The 13,750-nt window shown below is 41.4% G+C and overlaps 1 protein-coding gene across 1 annotated transcript in view; it reads right to left on the bottom strand.

Moving 5' to 3' along the window:
- DNAAF8 (dynein axonemal assembly factor 8) overlaps positions 1–13,750 on the bottom strand; it is a 144,041-nt gene extending 130,291 nt beyond the window's left edge. The window contains exons 1-5 of the mRNA XM_070761003.1: positions 13,644–13,750; positions 12,746–12,922; positions 10,440–10,553; positions 6,546–7,046; positions 863–965 (exon numbers count right to left, since the gene is read on the bottom strand). Of these exons, the coding sequence (XP_070617104.1) occupies positions 863–965; positions 6,546–7,046; positions 10,440–10,553; positions 12,746–12,874 (847 nt within the window). The 5' untranslated portion in view covers positions 12,875–12,922; positions 13,644–13,750. The remainder of the gene's footprint in view (positions 1–862; positions 966–6,545; positions 7,047–10,439; positions 10,554–12,745; positions 12,923–13,643) is intronic.

Below are 13,750 nucleotides of genomic sequence, written 5' to 3'. Positions count from 1 at the left end.
TCCTGACACTTATCTCATTCAAATGAAAGAAAGAAAGTTATTCTGGAAGAGAATCATACTTCCTATAAGAGCTGAGCATGGGGGGAAAACTTTTTGCAAGTGTTAACAGCTTCTAGCCAACTATTGTTTGGCTGCAGTGCCATAGGTAAAATTATATTGCAGAATCCAGGTTTCCAAGATCTTTATACAGTTGAAAAATATATAATGCAGGGAATTGCCTCCACTAAACAGTGGTATTAACAACGGCTTCAGTTCCCATCATCCCTCTCTAGTAAAGTCAGGTTAGCCAAGATTGATTGATTGACTGATTGATTATTTATTTATTTATTTATTTATTGATTGATTGGATTTGTATGCCGCCCCTCTCCGCAGACTCGGGGCGGCTAAGAACAGCAATAAAACAATATATAACAAAATCCAATACTAAAAAACAGTTAAAAGCCCATTACTGTATATAAAAACCAATCATATATACAGACATACCATGCATAAAATTGTAAAGGCCTAGGGGGAAAGTATATCTCAGTTCCCCCATGCCTGATGGCAAAGGTGGGTTTTAAGCAACTTTCGAAAGGCAAGGAGGGTGGGGGCAATTCTAATCTCTGGGGGGGAGTTGGTTCCAGAGGGCCGGGGCCGCCACAGAGAAGGCTCTTCCTCTGGGTCCCACCAAGCGACATTGTATGGGAGCTGAAGTTGAATTTCCTCTACAGGGGAAGATCAAATAATTACAGGGATACATTATAGTAGGAATAACTATTCAAGCATTACCTGAACATCTGAATATTGTGTCCCTATGGATATCCAGCAGCATTCCTACCACCTGTTGCAGATTGAGTTGAGTTCTAATGTTTTGTGAACTCACCATGTCTCAAAGAAGGAGATTCCACTTCCTCTGGCCAGTTTGTAGCCTTGCTTTGCTTCCCCAGCTTCTGGAGAACTTTGTCCAGGTCCCATTTCTCAATATCCTGGAAGGAGAATCGTTTGCGAATGAATAAAAAAACTATGGTCGCCAGCACCTTGGAGTCAATCGCCAAAAAGTTGCTTTGAAGTACAAATTTGTAATCTTGTGTGACTTTAAATCAAATGTGCCTTTTCCCGGGAAAATTCCCCTATGTTTTCCAAACTACTTTTGGAAGTCAAAATGCAAAGCACTGCCATGATCAGGATCACTTAAAACTTAACTTTACAAAATTGCACTGTACATTTGTGGCAAAGAGTTTCTGTGATGCCAGGAAGTATGCTGTTTCAACACGAGACATATAATCAATGATAAAAAAAAGATTAAGTACACGATTAAGTCATGTCTCTATGTAAACCATTATAACTCTTTTTCATTTTTATTAAGCTATATAACAGCTTCCCTTTGGGCCATTGCAAGTTGCCCTTGTATCTTAATCCATCGCATTTTATTTTCAGTAAGTGCGACATTAAAAATTTATCTGGTTTTTGCCATCTATATCGCTCTTTTTATACCAGGAACATGTCCAAAAATCGCCCACTTTGATTGCAGTATAAAATGCATATGGATCCATCCAAGCTATCAGGCTATTCAACAAGGTTTTTCGCCTGTGTTTCCAAACATTTGCTCCCAAACTATATGTTGCAAAAGACAATGTAAGTGCCAAGTTTCAAAACAACGAACAGTTTGAAATGTCTGTTGCTGTTTCTTTCGTATCAGAGCCCTGAAGCTTTGTATTGTAAACTGACAGCTTCAGGACCACAATAGCAATTGTGCATCATTCTGAAGACATAAACTGCCAATTACTGCTGAATAGCATCACAGTTGCAACAAATATGTAAATTTAAGCCTTTCATTCTGATTCAGACACTGTTGGTGATCAAAGCTAATGTTTGTTTCCATTATAAACACCCATCTATTTGTGGCCTCTTAAAAGCAGAAACAAGAAAGAGCCATTACGTGGGTCATTGGCTGCTGAATGTCCAAGAAATGGAAGACCCCCCCACTACCCTTCTACCCCCACCCCAAATGAGCTAAAAACAGCAAAAAAAATTGCTTTGGCCCTTAATCAGATGCTCCAGCTTAATTTGTCACATCAGGCTGGAGCTAACTGTGACTTGGCAACGTCCCCAGAGATTCACTGATTGCGGAGCGGGGAAGATGGCAAATCCATAGAAATCACATTTAAAGCATTTCTCCAAAGAAGCACGGCAAATTATGCCTGAATCCTCTTATGTTACAGGATGCTGTGCACTCCAACCCTTCAAAGAATCTGGTTTGGTTCTGCAACCTAACTAGACCAAGACAGACTTCAGAGGATACTCAGAGCTGCAGAAAAAACAATTGCTACCAACCTGCCTTTCACTGAGGACTTGTATACTGTCAAAAAGTCAAAGAGTCAAAAAGAGGGCTGTGAAAATATTTGTAGACCTTTTGCATCCTGGATATAAATTGTTGCAACTCCTACCCTCAAAGTTATTTATTTATTTATTTATTTATTCATTCATTCATTCATTCATTCATTTATTCATTTATTCATTCATTCATTCATTCAGTTAGTCTAATACACAATGAGGGTTTTAGTGGGTATATAACCCACCTTTGTCGTCAGGCATGGGGGAACTGAGACATCTCCCCCGGGCATATACAATTTATGAATGGTATGTTTGTATGTATGTTTGTTTAGTAAATGGGGTTTTTAAATATTTTAAACTACAATTTAGATTTGTTATGAATTGTTTTATTCTGCTGTGAGCCGCCCCGAGTCTGCGGAGAGGGGCGGCATACAAATCTAAATTATATATATATATATATATATATATATATATATATATATATATATATATATATATATTTGTTTTCGTAAATTTTCACGGGTATATGTATGTAGATTGTTCTGAGTTCGGGTTTTGCCCTGTGTAATGTTTTGCATGTCTATGCGACGTTTCGGTGAAATCACATTCACCATCTTCAGGCTGGAGTTCCAATCTTTGTGTTGTTGTAAATGGAATATTAGCAAACTGACATTTCTTCCCAGTATGTAGTGTGGGGGTGGAGATTTGCTTTGAATGTAGCAAATAGATTGGGTGACTATGCTTCAGTGATCTGATTGGTTGGTGTAATCACAGTTATTAGAAGGAATGACATGAAGATTTTATGAAGTTTTTTGTTTAAGGCTGATTTCCAAATATAAAATTCTAAAATCATAATAATTAGAAGGATTGACATGTTGATTATTATGAAGTGTTTATTTTGTTTAAGGCTGGTTTCCAAATCTCTGGCAGGCGGGAGGTATCATCTGGCAGGCGGGAGGTGATAGAGGGAGCCCCCAACAGATAGAGGGAGCCCCCATGGGATCACCTCTATCGCCTGTCATAGCCAACCTCTATATGGAATATTTCGAAAATAATGCTTTAGAGCAAGCCAAATACAAACCCAAACTTTGGCTGAGATATGTTGATGATACCTTTGTAATTTGGCCACATGGTAAAGAAAAACTAGACAATTTCCTCACACATCTCAACAGCCTACACCCCAAAATACAGTTTACTATGGAAACAGAAATCAATGATCAACTTCCCTTTCTAGATGTACTGGTCTATAAAAAACCCAATGGCAGCCTAGGACATACTATCTACCAAAAGAAAACCCATACCAACCGTTATCTAAATGCACACTCACACCACCACCCCGCACAAATCACCTCAGTGGCCAAAACTCTCATCACCAGAACCAAACGCTTAGCTGACCATGAGCACTTAAAAACTGAATTGAACAAACTCAAAGATGTACTAATTTCTAATGGATTCAAAGAGAAAACAATAACAAACCTAATCAATAAAGAGACACCCCCCAAAAAACAAGATCAAGAACAGGACAATGGCACCACCATCCTTCCTTACATCAAAGGCACCACGGATAAAATTAGTAAAATTCTGCACAAACATAACATCAAAACCTCATTTTGCACTAACCAAAAAATATCTAATATCCTAAGGAGCCCCAAAGATAAAATCCAATTGGAATACCAAGGAATCTATGAAATCCCTTGCAAAACATGTGCAGCCACATACATTGGACAAACTAACCGAAGAGTGAGCCAACGCATAGCAGAACATGTGAATGCAGTCAAAAAACAAGATAAGACCTCCTCCCTTGTCCAGCACATTAAAAAAACAGGGCACGAAATTGACTTTGAAAAAACTAAATTACTCCACAAAACAGAGAATTTATATAAAAGAATCTCTCTAGAAGCTATCGAAATTGAGAGGAGACCCCTTTGTTTAAATAAAAGAGATGATACCTCCCGCCTGCCAGAGATTTGGAAACCAGCCTTAAACAAAATAAACACTTCATAATAATCAACATGTCAATCCTTCTAATTATTATGATTTTAGAATTTTATATTTGGAAATCAGCCTTAAACAAAAAACTTCATAAAATCTTCATGTCATTCCTTCTAATAACTGTGATTACACCAACCAATCAGATCACTGAAGCATAGTCACCCAATCTATTTGAAACATTCAAAGCAAATCTCCACCCCCACACTACATACTGGGAAGAAATGTCAGTTTGCTAATATTCCATTTACAACAACACAAAGATTGGAACTCCAGCCTGAAGATGGTGAATGTGATTTCACCGAAACGTCGCATAGACATGCAAAACATTACACAGGGCAAAACCCGAACTCAGAACAATCTACACACATATATATATATATATATATATATATATATATATATATATATATATATATATATATATATATGTTAAATGTTTTTAGCTGGAATTTTAAAATTAAGGGAGACTAGGATAGATCCATTTCGGCCTTATTAGGCCTCATCAGCTAGCCACACCCTTTCTTTACTGGGATTCGATCTGGGAAGCTTCTGCATTGTAAAGCATATATGTAGATTGTTCTGAGTTCGGGTTTTGCCCCATGTAATATTTTACGTGTCTATGCGACGTTTCGGTGAAATCACATTCACCATCATCAGGCTGAAGTTTTAAGCTTCGTGCTGTTGTAAATATGGAATGTTTGCAACTGCCATTTCTTCCTTATATATAGTGTTAGGGGTGGAGATTTGGTTTGAATGTAGCAAATAGATTGGGTGACTATGTTTTAGTGATTTGATTGGTTGGTGGAATCACAATTACTTGAAGGATTGACATGGTGATTATTATGAAATGTTTTTTTGTTTAAGGCTGGTTTCCAAATCTCTGGTAGGCGGGACGCATCATCTCTTTTGTTTATGCAGAGGGGGTGTTTCTCAATCTCTATTGCTTCCATAGTAATTCTTCTATATAAATTTTCTGTTTGGAAAGTAATTTAGCTTTTTCAAAGTCAATATATATATACATACATACATACACACACACACACACACACATAGTAAAATACATGATGAAGGTTATAGAGGAGATACTCATAGTAAAATATATCTAAGAAAGAATAGAAAAGAAGATATAGTAATAGAACATATCAGTGAAAGAATAGAAGAAGAGATATAGGAATAGAAGAAAAGTATAGGAGATATAGGAGAGCAATAGGACAGGGGATGGAAGGCACTCTAGTGCACTTGTACTCGCCCCTTACTGACCTCTTAGGAATCTGGATAGGTCAACCATGGATAATCTAAGGGTAAATGTCGCTACAGAGCATTGCACACCAAGACAACTAGACACAGGAATAGATTTTTCCCAAATGCCATCACTCTGCTAAACAAATAATTCCCTCAACACTGTCAAACTATTTAATAAGGCTGCATTACTATTAATTTTCTCATTGTTCCCATCACCCATCTCCTCCCACAAATGGCTATAGGGCTATAACTTTGTTGTTTGTATGGTTAAGATTTATATTGACTGGTTCCTAATATGATTCCATTGCTTATTTATACCTGGACTATCATTAAGTGTTGTACCTTATCATTCTTGATAAACGTATGTTTTCTTTTATGTACACTGAGAGCATGTGCACCAAGACAAATTTCTTGTGTGTTCAATCACACTTGGCCAATAAAATTATGTTCTGTTCTATTCTATTCCATTCCATTCCATTCTTCCTTCGTTCCTTCCTTCGTTCCTTCCTTCCTTCATTCATTCATTCATTCGATTTTTATGCTACCCTTCTCCTTAGACTCAGGGTGGCTTACAGCATTATGTCCAAGAAATGTTCAAGAAATGGACAAAGTTCACGAACTCTGAAAGAGGGCTGTTTACAGTTCAAAAGTTAGACACAGGTTTGCTAGAGTTAGGTCAAAGGAAAGTTCCAGCTTTGGGGGCATGTTTGGAGCTTTTGAGAACCTGGCTTGGTCACTAGTATTTCTCCACGTTCATAAAGAAATAATACATTGCTCTGTAAGTTCACAGGTGCATTGGTGCCTTGTAATGAATCAGTCAGAACACCTCCATAGAGATGCTGAGAACTCAACTAACATGCTGGCACATAACTGCAGAAATAGTTTGACAATCGTAACATTGAGGATGAGTCCTAAGTCACTTTTTTCAACGCCATAATACCAAATGAATGTCCATAGGACAAGTACAGAGGCAGAAAAGATACCATTGCTATCCCTACCTTGAAGCGAAATAGTGTTAGTCCCTGGGGACGTTCAGCTGAGACAACTGCCTCCTCCTTTTTGACCTCTGCCGTTCCTTCTTCATTGTTTTCATTTTGGGGTTCTAAGCCAGAAAGAGGTCTTAGCGGTGCTTTGGAAAGGATCTTGGTTTCTATGAGCTTCCTCCGCTCTTCCTCACTACCGCCTGGCATCAACAAAGGTGATATTTCCACGGCTGGCATCATGTCAGGGGATGAACTTGGAGGGTCCTTCCCTTCCCCAAGATCCCACACTGTTCCACTGACCACTCTGGAAACACCCTCATCCAACTGTTGCTCGCTGATAGAGAATTCCAAAGAACTGACGGCATCTTGCCTTGGCGCTTCTTCATTTTGAGGTCTCAGGTCAAGCAAGAGGCCCCCTCTAGGTTCGGATGGAGGGACCGACTCGTTCTGAAAAGCTGAACTTCTCAGATCTTGGTTCCAGATCTCCAGGGGCTCTCTCGTAAAGGAAAAGGTTTCCTGAAAATTCAGAAGATACATCAGTCACTTTGCCATAGATACTCGACTTATTTATTTATTTATTTATTTATTCATTCATTCATTCATTCATTCATTCATTCATTCATTCATTCATTCATTCATTCGATGTTTATGCCGCCCTTCTCCTTAGACTCAGGGTGGCTTACAACATGTTAGCAATAGCACTTTTTAAACAGAGCTAGGCTATTGCCCCCACAATCCGGGTCCTCATTTTACCCACCTCGGAAGGATGAGTCAACCTTGAGCCGGTGATGAGATTTGAACCGCTGACCTTCAGATCAACAAGTCAGCTTCAGTGGCCTGCAGTACAGCACTCTACCTGCTGCACCACCCCGGCTCATTTGATTAAGCAGGACCAGAACTTCCTTGGCTAATAAATAGCAAGACAATTAAGTTGATCATGCCCGATCGCACAACCTTGGTTGTTCAGTGAATAATTGAAGTGTTGAAGCGAATTGTGGAGACACAAGGAAAAAGACTCGTGAACAGGAGGAAGAAGCCAGTGAAGGGAAGATGGTGAAGTGAATGAAAAGAAGGGTAGGCTATCCTTCAGTAGGTTGACCACCCATATCTGCGAGACCGCCTTCTGCCGCACGAATCCCAGCGGCCGGTTAGGTCCCACAGAGTTGGCCTTCTCCGAGTCCCGTCGACTAAACAATGTCGGCTGGCGGGACCCAGGGGAAAAGCCTTCTCTGTGGCAGCCCCGACCCTCTGGAACCAGCTCCCCCCAGAGATTAGGATTGCCCCCACCCTCCTTGCCTTTCATAAACTTCTTAAAACCCATCTCTGCTGTCAGGCATGGGGGAACTGAGACAACTCCCCTTGCCTATGTAGTTTTATGTATGGTATGTTTGTGTGTATGCTTTTTAAATAATGGGTTTTTTAGGCTTTTAATGTTAAATTGTTATTTAGACTTTTAATATTAGATTTGTTATTGTATAGTTTTATCACTGTTGTGAGCTGCCCCGAGTCTTCGGAGAGGGTTGGCATACAAATCTAATAAATAATAATAATAATAATAATAATAATAATAATAATAATAATAATTGTTTGTTTGTTTGTTTGTTTGTTGGATTTGTATGCTGCCCCTCTCCGTGGACTCGGGGCGGCTAACAATAGTGACAAAAACAGAATGTAAAAATCCAATACTACAACAGCTAAAAACCCTTGTTATAAAACCAATCATACATACAAACATACCATGCATAAATTGTAGAAGCCTTGGGGGAAGGATTATCTTAATTTCCCCCATGCCTGACGGCAGAGGTGGGTTTTGAGGAGCTTACAAAAGGCAAGGAGGGTGGGGGCTATTCTGATCTCTGGGGGGAGTTGGTTCCAGAGGGTCGGGGCCACCACAGAGAAGGCTCGTCCCCTGGGCCCTGCCAACCAACATTGTTTAGTTGACGGGACCCGGAGAAGGCCCACTCTGTGGGACCTAACCGGTCACTGGGATTTGTGCGGCAGAAGGCGGTCCCTGAGATAATCTGGCCCGGTGCCATGAAGGGCTTTATAGGTCATAACCAACACTTTGAATTGTGACCGGAAACTGATCGGCAACCAGTGCAGAGTGCGGAGTTGGTGTGACATGGGCATATTTAGGGAAGCCCATGATTGCTCTCGCAGCTGCATTATAATAATAATATTATAATAATAATAATAATAATAATAATAATAATAATAATATAATAATAACAACAACAATAATAATAATAGACGGGACTGAGTCAAAAGCGGGCTTAGTGACAGAGACAGAAATTGTCACTAAAAAGACTCAATCATCACTGGCTGACGGACGAGGTCAACCCATACTGGATGACAGCTCCACCCTCTATGGAGAATTGTGGAATTGTTAAGCCAAGCCAAGCTGGGAAGGTCACAAATGGAGTGTTTACCTGCAAAATGACATCAACTAACGCCATGTTTTCTTCTGCTTCATTTCTTGGTTGTCATTCGGGGTGGGGTGGAGTGGGGGAGGAACTTATGAATGAGGTGCCTCAGCTGGATAGCCATAATTTCTACCAGCCGGTATGTGAATCAATACCTGTCATGTCAACAGACACCTGTCAAAATGGGGGGGGGGGGGGAGCCTACAGCTGGACTGATTGGCTAATGGGTCATTCTTTGTCAAATGGACCAGGTGTCCCCACTCAACCACCTTCAGTTTCAATGAAACTTTGCAACTTGGGCGTCCTCCTCGACCCACAGCTCACATTAGAGAAACATCTTTCAGCTGTGGCGAGGGGGGCGTTTGCCCAGGTTCGCCTGGTGCACCAGTTGCGACCCAACTTGGACCGGGAATCACTGCTCACAGTCACTCATGCCCTCATCACCTCGAGGCTCGACTACTGTAATGCTGTCTACATAGGGCTACCTTTGAAAAGTGTTCGGAAACTTCAGATCGTGCAGAATGCAGCTGCGAGAGCAATCATGGGCTTTCCCAAATATGCCCATGTTACACCAACACTCCCCAGTCTGCATTGGTTGCCAATCAGTTTCCGATCACAATTCAAAGTGTTGGTTATGACCTATAAAGCCCTTCATGGCACCGGACCAGATTATCTCAGGGACCGCCTTCTGCTGCACGAATCCCAGCGACCAGTTAGGTCCCACAGAGTGGATCTTCTCCGGATCCTGTCAACTAAAGAATGTCGCTTGGCGGGACCCAGGGGAAGAGCCTTCTCTGTGGTGGCCCCGGCCCTCTGGAACCAACTCCCCCCAGAGATTAGAATTGCCCCCACCCTCCTTGCCTTTCATAAGCTGCTTAAAACCCACCTCTGCCGTCAGGCATGGGGGAATTGAGATCCTCTTCCCCCTAGGCCTTTACAATTCTATGCATGGTATGTCTGTATGTATGTTTGGGGTTTTTTTTTATATTAATGGGCTTTTAATTATTTCTAACATCAGACTACTATTGTACACTGCTTTATTGTTGCTGTTAGCCGCCCCGAGTCTCCGGAGAGGGGCGGCATACAAATCCAATACATAAATAAATGTATTCCTTATGATATAAAACTGAGGTGTGCAAAATTTTAACCTAAAATTTTGTACACCTCAGTTTTATACCATTAGGAATATATGTGCAAAGTTTCATTGAAATTGAAGGTGGTCGAGTGGGGAAGATTCTTAAAATTGGTCCACTTGACAAAGAGTGACCCTAATGTGACTTGAGAGACCTGGGTTGGGTGGGTAAATCCTATTTTTTTAACTATCCCTGTGCGCGGGAATAATTTAGAGCTATCATATTTTTTGGAATATAAGATGTACCTTTTTCCCTCCTAAAAGAGGGTGAAAATCTGGGTGCATCTTATACACCAAATGTAGCTCCGCTCAGCCTCCGAAAAATACGGTAATTAGATAATTAGAATCAATGACCTGAAAGTATGATTCTTCCAGTGGGAAATCTTCTAATTCTTCTGACAGGTCAGGAATCAAGTTGGGCTGATCTCGTTGGAAGAGAAAAAGCTCTCCATCTTCATCGCTATCAGCCTGTCATATAAGAAGTGAAAACTGGATGAAATTTGTTAAAAGGCAACAATACAAAATGACACTGATACCTGCCCACTGTTTCTTTTGGGGATATCATAAATTTCAGCATAAAATTGTAAATGTGAGCTCATTTACCTAGAAGAAGTAAATAGAACATAAATACAACCTGTTAAAAAAAATAAAGGGAACACTTAAACAAAACAATATAACTCCAAGTAAATCAAACGTCTGTTAAATCAAGCTGTCCACTTAGGAAGCAACACTAATTGACAATCAATTTCACATGCTGTTGTGCACATTCAACTTTGTACAGAACAAAGTATTCAATGAGAATATTTCATTCATTCTGATCTAGGATGTGTTATTTGAGGGCAGCTGTTCCATCTGTGAATGAATGAATTAATGAATGAGATGAAACGGACCTTGGAAGTCTTCTAGTCCAGTCCAGCTCCCTGCTCAACTAGGAGAACATATACCATTTCATATACATGTTTATGTTCATGTTTATTAGATTTGTATGCCGCCCCTCTCCGTAGACTCGGGGCGGCTCACAATACAATAAAAACAGTTCATAACAAATCTAATAATTTACAATTTAAGATATTTAAAAAAACCCATTATTAAGCAGACATACATACAAGCCTACCATACATAAATTGTATAGGCCCAGGGGAGATATTTCAGTTCCCCCATGCCTGACGACAAAGCTGGGTTTTAAGGAGTTTACGAAAGGCAAGGAGGGTAGGGGCAATTCTAATCTCTGGGGGGAGGTGGTTCCAGAGAGTCGGGGCCGCCACAGAGAAGGCTCTTCCCCTGGGGCCCGCCAACCGACATTGTTTAGTTGACGGGACCTGGAGAAGGCCCACTCTGTGGGACCTAATCGGTCGCTGGGATTCGTGTGGCAGGAGGCGGTCTCGGAGATATTCTGGTCCAATGCCATGAAGGGCTTTAAAGGTCATAACCAACACTTTGAATTGTGACCGGAAATTGATCGGCAACCAATGCAGACTGCGGAGTGTTGAAGTAACATGGGCATACCTAGGGAAGCCCATGATTGCTCTCGCAGCTGCATTCTGCACGATCTGAAGTTTCCAAACACTCTTCAAAGGTAGCCCCATGTAGAGAGCATTACAGTAGTCGAACCTCGAGGTGATGAGGGCATGAGTGACTGTGAGCAGTGAGTCCCGGTCCAAATAGGGTCGCAACTGGTGCACCAGGCGAACCTGGGCATACGCCCCCCTCGCCACAGCTGAAAGATGGTTCCCTAATGTGAGCTGTGGATCGAGGAGGACGCCCAAGTTGCGGACTCTCTCCGAGGGGGTCAATAATTCCCCCCCCCCGGGTGATGGACGGACAGGTGGGATTGTCCTTGGGAGGTAAAACCCACAGTCACTCCGTCTAATCAGGGCTGAGTTTGAGTCTGTTGGCACCCATCCAGGCCCCAACAGCCTCCAGACACCGGCACATGTAGACATGACTGTCTAGAGCAGTGGTTTCACAGGGGTTGTCTAAGACCATGGGAAAAGACAAATTTCCCATGGTATTTGGAACTAAAGCTTCTATTCTGGTGCCTTGGAACATATTTTTGGAACAAACTCACCTCTGACGTCAGGCATGGGGGAATTGGGGGAATTCCCCCCCCTCCCCCGGGCCTATGCAATTTATGTATGGTATGTCTGTGCGTATGTCTGGTTTAATAATGGGGTTTTAAAATGTTTTTTAAAATCTATTAGATTTGTCATGAATTGTTTTATGGTATGCTGTGAGCCGCCCCGAGTCTACGGAGAGGGGCGGCATACAAATCTAATAAATAAATAAATATTTTTACAATCAGGTGTTTAGAGTGGGAGTGTCCCTCTGATCTTCCTGCCAATCAGCTTAAAGCTCTGTTGGGAGAATTGGTGCCAGACTTATGGTTGGGGGTCTCCACATGAGAAACTGTATTAAGGGGCCGCAGCATTAAAATGTTGAGACCCACTGGTTTAATCTTCTTAAAAACATCTGATCTCCCTCTCACTTTTGTCTTGGAACACTATCTTGAAAAATGCCTTGCTACTCATTCCGTAAATCTCCATCTCTTGGATGAATGAATTCCTCCAACTTGATGAGAGTCACTTCCGTGAGACGGGTGGTGTAGAAATTTGATAAATGCACGAATACAAACAAGTGAAACCAAACAGAAGCGGCATTACCAGGGATGCATCAGAGTCCATCGAAGGAATCTGATCTTGTACTGCAGACAGGAGAGATCCCCACTGGAAGGGAATGCCCTGAAAAGCAGGGGGATCCCCCCTTTCCTGGTTTCCATCGCCCGATGCCATCGGAAGGGGATCCAGGCTACTCTTGGAGGAAGGATTCAGTGCATGGCACTACAGGCACAAAGCAAAAATTGCAAAATAAATAAATAAAATAAATTCAACATCCACCCAAATGGAGAATTGTTAAGTTTGATACAGGAGACTCTATAGTATTGATTCCTCTGGGGGTTTCCTGGGGGGGTCTTTGGGCAGTCTTGATCCTTGACCCTCAAGGTCCACCAGAGGACCACACTGGCAATTTCCATCAATTATATGGGGGAAAGATTAGAAGTAACATGAGAAAATATTATTTTACTGAAAGGGTAGTAGATGCTTGGAACAAACTTCCAGCAGACGTGGTTGGTAAATCCAAAATAACTAAATTTAAACATGCCTGGGATAAAAATAGATACATCCTAAGATAAAATACAAGAAATAGTATAAGGGCAGACTAGATAGACCATGAGGTCTTTTTCTGCCGTCAGTCTTCTATGTTTCTATATATTTCAGTTACATGAATTAAATATTTCCTTGCACTCCATCAATTAAATATTTCTTTCAATTGCATATTTAAATATATTTTTGTTACACGAATTAAATACTTCTTTCAGTTCCCATCAATTAAAAGGAAAAAGAAAAAAGCTTGGGGCAAAAAACCAGGAATGAGATACAGGGAGGAAGAGGCTGGTCACTATGGCAACTGTCTATCAATTAGTCCCGCCTCCTAGCAACGGGGCCAGCTTTCGGCGCGTCCCTAGTAACCAGAAGCAGCAGTCCCTGTCCGGTTGAATACCGGCTCGCTGTCAGGCCACCGGCGTAGCCCAGTCGCTCTCACGACCCCTTCCTCGCCACAAGGGAGAAACCGCACAACGTCCGCGAACCGCAACCGCAGTTAACTCC

Source organism: Erythrolamprus reginae, chromosome 9 (genome assembly GCF_031021105.1).
Source record: "Erythrolamprus reginae isolate rEryReg1 chromosome 9, rEryReg1.hap1, whole genome shotgun sequence".
In the NCBI taxonomy this organism is placed as follows: domain Eukaryota; kingdom Metazoa; phylum Chordata; class Lepidosauria; order Squamata; family Dipsadidae; genus Erythrolamprus; species Erythrolamprus reginae.
Note: the sequence above shows the minus strand (reverse complement) of the source record. Positions and strands in the feature narration are given on the sequence as shown.